The 6,743-nt window shown below is 31.9% G+C and overlaps 1 protein-coding gene across 1 annotated transcript; it reads left to right on the plus strand.

The window, feature by feature from the left end:
* Positions 1-2,760: 2,760 nt before the first annotated feature.
* On the plus strand, positions 2,761-5,411 carry LOC105625991 (acyl-CoA Delta(11) desaturase-like). Its single transcript, XM_012207298.1, has 5 exons — positions 2,761-3,013; positions 3,226-3,356; positions 3,814-4,019; positions 4,248-4,430; positions 5,051-5,411. The coding sequence occupies exons 1-5, from the start codon at positions 2,761-2,763 to the stop codon at positions 5,409-5,411; spliced, it is 1,134 nt and encodes a 377-aa protein (XP_012062688.1).
* Positions 5,412-6,743: the final 1,332 nt, after the last annotated feature.

Below are 6,743 nucleotides of genomic sequence, written 5' to 3' on the forward strand. Positions count from 1 at the left end.
TATATATTCTTCGCGAGACAAACCGCGGATATTCGATGTGTTGAAAGCGCAACGTTTAAAAAATTCCTTCTTTTTTTGCATGTGCACTTTCCGTATATATTAACCGTCCCATATATTAACCACACGTAATGTTCTGGAAAGCTATAACAAGATCGTTGCGTACATAATGTATATCGAGAGTCGTCAAAGAATCATGAATCTTCTATTAATGATGCTAATGTGGAGGCCATTCGATTCCTCTCCATGTAGAAGAAACGACAGAAGTTATGGAGGTTGTAAGGACAAAAAACACATATATTAATATTACGCTTTAAACAAACTACATGAGAAAGTTGTATTTATAACAATTTTTTATTGAGCATCATTTTGATACATTATTATTAATTTTATTTGATATTAGTTTTATTATTATTATTTATATTGTTTTTATTTTTATTATTTTTATTTTTATTGATTATTAATTTTATTGTTATAAATAAAAATGTTTTAAATATTAACAAAAATCTAAATGTTTTTATATAAATATTTTAAGTACTAAAAATTACTTATGCAAAGTTTCATTGAGCTTTAATTAGTTTATAATAAATAAATATTTTGTTTATTTACTGAACAATTAATGTCTGCATCTCAACAGAACTTTGCATAAATGTTTTTGAATTCATAAAGCACTTATATAAACAAATTGAGATTTTTATTATTATTTTATAATACATTTTCATATATTTCTATTAAAGTATAAATTTAAAAAATATTATTTTTTATTGAAATAACTTTTGATCCAGATGATCAACTGTCTTTAATTTTTTTGTATCACTTTTAAATGCAATTTAGAATAATCTGTAATTTTTTCATGTAATTCTTAACATATTGCATTTGTTTTACAACCTCCTTAAATATTCATAATAAAAAAAACTTTTTAAGATTCATTGATATTGATTTCTTCTTTTTTTTCTTCTTGCTAGTATTGATTGCTATTTTATCATCAATTTTGTTAAATACACAAGACTACGTATTTAATTAAAAAATGAATGACTCGTAGACGATTAGCACGTAAAGCATTAATTAATGATAATTAATGCGCAATCTTCATAATAGGGTCTGTCAATAGGGACGCTCGAAATTTGTTAGATCATAGTAGTCAGTTGTTAAAGTGACATCTGTCAAATTTGTTGTGAATTGTTTAGTAGTGTATGGCAAATCACCATGGAAGGTCATAGTGTTGAGTAACGTGTGCAAATCATAAAATTTTATCATCAAAATCAGTGCCGTTCGAGAAACGTTCCGCGCATTACATGATTTTTATCCTCATCACAACCGTCCTGCCGAGTCAACTATTCGACGTTTGGTGGCCAAATTCGAGTCAACCGGTTCGATAAATAATCAGTCAACACCAGTATGTCGCCGAAACGCAAGGTCTGCTGAAATCGCTGCTGTGCGTGAGAGTGTACGGGAAAACCCGAGGCGATCAATTTCTCGTCATTCACTTGGCCTTTCTGTGACTTCAACTTGGCGAATTTTGCGTCGGGACTTGGGTCTGTACCCCTATAAAATTCAACTGACCCAGGAACTTAAGATAAACGACCATAGACAACGCCGTGTGTTCGCTGATTGGATTCTGGAGCAGTTGGAAGTTAACCCAAATTTCGCCAAACAAATCATTTTTAGCGATGAGGCCCATTTTTGGATGAATGGATATGTGAACAAGCAAAATTGTCGAATTTGGGACGATACCAACCATGCGAGATACACCAACTCCAAATGCATCTCGAGAAAGTCACTGTTTGATGCGGATTTTGATCTGGTGGAATCATCGGTTCGTACTTCTTTCAAAACGAAGCATTACCATAACCGTCAACGGCGAGCACAGATCGATAAGCAACTTCTTGTAGTCCAAAATGGATGATATGAATACCGATAACATGTGGTTCCAGTAGAATGGCGCTACGTGCCACACACCGCATGCACGATGGGATTCTGCACGAGCGATTTGAGGATTAGTTATCTCGCGCGGCGGCGACGTGAACTGGCCACCGAGATCGTGTGATTTAACGCCTTTAGACTTCTTCCATTGGGGCTATCTTAAATCGTAGATCTATACGAATAAACCGCAAACAATTGATGCTCTCAAAGTCAATATAACAAATGCCATCCAGCAAATTCAGCCAGATTTATGCGAGAAAGTCATCGAAAATTGGACCGCCCGAATACGTGTCGCCAAGCGAAACCGCGGCGGACATTTGAGCGACGTTATATTCCATACTTAATGCCATAAAATATTCTTTCAAATAAAAAAAAATTGAGTGGATTTCACACACATAACTTATTTTATTTACATTTAAAAATCGAGCGTCCTTATTGAAAGACCCTTTATATTGTAAAATGCAAAAACCATATATTAACACATAAAGTTTATGTGTTAATTATTTATAGAGAATTATACATAAATAAATAATAAATAAAACTTGAATCTCTTAAAATTTAAACTTTTATTTTTTCTAATAAAATATTTATTTGAAATTCGAAGAATTTTAATTAGTTTTTGGAGAATATTTTTAAATGTTATACTTGTAAAGTTACTTGTGTTATTGAAGAAAATCCGAAGCAGATTGACGCAATGTACTAATTTTCCTTCTCTCTCTCTCTGTCTCTCTCTCTTTCAACATATGTTGTAAACATTTTAAAATATCAAATATATAGCATTAGCTTTTTTTAATTTGAGAAATTTAAGAGCAATTAAATATTTGTTATAGATATTTCAACATGGCGCCAAATTTGTTCGGCAATGCAGCGACTTTATTCCTCGAAGCTTCTCAGCAAGATGTATCGCAAAAAGAAGCGGCAGAGAAAGCAGTAACGCAAAAATTATTAATCCAAAAGGCACAAAACTTGAAGCCTAAATATCAGTGGAAGATTGTCTGGAGAAACATAATAGCTTTTCTCTATCTTCATCTCGGTGCACTTTACGGATTGTATATTTTAATAACGGCTGCCAAATTTTACACAACACTTTGGTGTACGTTTTATTTATATATCTTTTAAGACTTAAGATTTAAGATTTAAGCATTGTTTTATGAATTGCCATTGATTAATTTGAGAAGAAATAATATAAAGAGTCTAGTAGATTTCTATAAAATAATAATATTAATTGCAAATATTTCATTTACGAAAGATCTCATAATTTTAATGATTTAATTATCAGCAAATTGATTTTATTTATTCTTTCAGCTATAATAATTGGATCTTTCGCAGCTATCGGTGTTACAGCAGGTGCTCACAGACTGTGGGCTCATCGGGCTTACAAAGCAAAATGGCCGATGAGAGTCATTCTTATGCTTATGCAAACCACGGCTTTTCAAGTAAGTCTCCCGTGATCCCTATTCATAAAACAATTATTATAAATTAAAATTATTATAAATTAAAATTATAAAATTATAATTCATAGTTATTATCTTGTATGTACTCTTTAAATTCTTCGAAATAAAATCTCATTAAAAGAAATGAAAACTGAATCTTGAAAAATAGAGTGACTTAATTTTCAATCTTTAAGAGTGCAGAGATTTAATTTTAGAATGACAATTTACTGTAAAAGTTTTAGAGAGTATAATTTAAAATAATATATTGCAAATATACATATAATAAAAACATTCAAGAAATTCCTCTCTACAGAGAAATTTATTTCTCATAAATCTTTATATTTTTAAAGAGTTACTTGAAAAATATAAAAGATTTATTGTTTATAAGAAATAAATTTCTTTGTAGAGGAATTTCTTGAATGTTTTTGTAATTATCATTTAATGTGCGTTTTGCATGCAGAATCACATTTACGAGTGGGTGAGAGATCACCGAGTTCATCATAAATTTACGGACACGGACGCGGATCCGCACAATGCGAAGAGAGGCTTTTTCTTTTCGCACATAGGTTGGCTTTTAGTTCAAAAACATCCTGATGTTATTAATAAGGGGGCCACAGTCGATATGAGCGACCTCGAGAAGGATGCCGTCGTTGTCTGGCAACGCAGGTATGACAAAGATATCATTTTTATAAAATCAATTGGTGAGATTTCACAAATAAAATTACTCTATTTTTTTCTTAAAGAAACCCAGATAATATAAAGTCCAAAATTGAGACATAAGATGTTTTTAAGGTGTCTTTTAAACGCCAAAAGACGTCTTAATTTTGTGTCTGGAAAATAATAAACTTTATTAAATCGTCAAAAAAAATCAAAATAAATCTGTTTATATTACAGATTTTACATCATCCTACTGCCTATTTTTTGCTTCCTACTTCCCACCTGGATACCGTGTCATTTTTGGAATGAAAAACCTATATACGCGTGGTATTCTACCCTGTTCAGATACACACTCTCACTGAATTTAACTTGGCTAGTGAATTCCGCGGCTCACATATGGGGCATGAAACCATATGACAAGTTAGTATCATCAAAGATTTATTTATTTTATTGTGTGTAATAATTACAATTAAATTTAAAAAACCATTATACAAAAAGCATTACATGTACTATGAAGCACAAGGAAATTAGATAGAGAAATAGCAAACCAAGGCACGCAAAAGTGAAATTATAGCTAATAGTTGATATAACGAAACATCAGTAGCGGGATTCTTTAAACTTCTTCTTATCTTCGTCTTATCGATGATTGTCGTTAATTAGCGACAGCCAATGGCAGCATAATCCTGAAAGAAAGAGCAGCTCTTATAGGCTGTCACTAGTTAACGACAATTGTCGATAACACGTTTAGAAAATCTTGCAACTGATAAGCATTATTTTAATATACAATACTACAATACTACATACATATTAAACATAATAGTATATAGCAAAACAAAACATGCAACGTAAAGATGATAAGAAATGTGAAATAGCGTATTGTGTTTTCAGTTGACTTGAGCTATATAAAGTGTAATGGATTAGAAGTTTAGCATTAGAAAGAGAGACAAATCAAGATCCGCCTTTGTCATTTATCTCATTGTACGAATCATAAAGCTATGTGAATGGAAATCGATAAAGAAAATTCGTTATCTTTTTCGCAGTTCTATTAGCCCCACTGACAGCCTCAGCGTTGGCATTGTCGCTTACGGCGAAGGATGGCACAATTACCATCACATATTTCCATGGGATTATAAGGCTGCCGAATTGGGCAACTATCGCGCAAACTTTACTACCGCTTTCATTGATTTCTTCGCCTGGATCGGCTGGGCGTATGATTTGAAGATTGTAGAACACAGTATGATAAAGAAACGCGCGGCCCGAACAGGCGACGGCTCAATATATGCGCAAACGGATGATCGTGATGAGCATCATTCGCATGAGGGAGCTATATGGGGATGGGGCGATGCCGATATGGCACTCGAAGATATGCAGAAGGTCAAGATTATTAATAAAGGTGATTGAGATCCCAAATTTCAATTCCCTAAAATCTCTATATGTGGTATTACACTTGGTCGGAATTACGCAGAACGTGGACATCTAACAGACATTTATAGTTTACGATAGTATTGTAATGAATTTGATGATCCATACCTGAAGGTTTAATATATTGTTATACATCATTAGGTATCATAATCTCGACTTTTTGTAGGTGATAGTACTTACCAATATCAATATCGATTGATGCATCAACAATAATAGTACGATAATGGTTATTAAATTGTACGATAATGGTATACAATTGTTTTTTTTTCTTTTAACAGTTTAACAGTCTTGTGCATGCAATTGATGGGAACGACGCGTCTAGGACGCGTGATTATGACGTTTTTTTATTTAGCTTTTGAATAGAGATATTTTTTAAAGTTAATATTTATGATAACCATTTCAATTTGTAATTTTAATATCTAGATGTTCATCTTATTAGATATTTAATCTTTTGCAATTATCATTATTTTTCACAAATTTTAAAATACTTATACAAATTTCATAAAATTACGTTAAAATTAACATAAAAAGAAAATGTCACCACTTCATATATAAATTATTGATAAGGAATATATTATATTCATTGGGCGTGCATGCTCTACGTTACAAAGCCCTGTTGTGCATTGTCGGATAAGGATATAATCATCCAAAGAACAGCGATCAATCATTTAATGGCGTCAATTAATATTTATTGTATAATATTATTCATACATTATTATATCGTTCCTCTCTTCAATCGGTCATTGAAGTATCGCGAATTCAATCGCCTTGTAACGAAGAGATGGAAAATCTTAAGGCGCGACAGCGATTTCTCGGATCGATTAGATTCCATTAGAATCCGATTAGAAGCGTTTTGAATAAAAAAATCTGATTGCAAAAGGCGCGTGCTCTCATTCAAAATAAATTTATTAGAAAAAAAGGCTTCGTTAGGAAATAAAAGGAGATCTCGTGAATATGAGATAATCAAGCGATGATCTGAATTAAAATGCTGGCGTGCTGTACAATCAATTATGTACCTACGAATCAAATTCATTCGTGGCCTTCTGAATGACTGTTTATGTATTTAGACTTTATATCAAAACGCGTTTATATCAAAACTGTTTCGATATCTCGAAGTCAATTCCATAATTGTGACACGATATAGAGCACGAATCATTACCGATTTCTAACGCTGTTATAATAATCAAATTAAAATAAATAAATTTTTTAGACACCATCACTATTAGCCGAAAATTAATATTTGTCACACTTAATAGAAAGCAAAAATTATTAAGACGTTAGAAGATCCGTATATGAAAAAAGCGATTTAGT

The sequence above is a fragment of the Atta cephalotes genome, assembly GCF_000143395.1.
Source record: "Atta cephalotes unplaced genomic scaffold scaffold00004, whole genome shotgun sequence".
Taxonomy (NCBI): domain Eukaryota; kingdom Metazoa; phylum Arthropoda; class Insecta; order Hymenoptera; family Formicidae; genus Atta; species Atta cephalotes.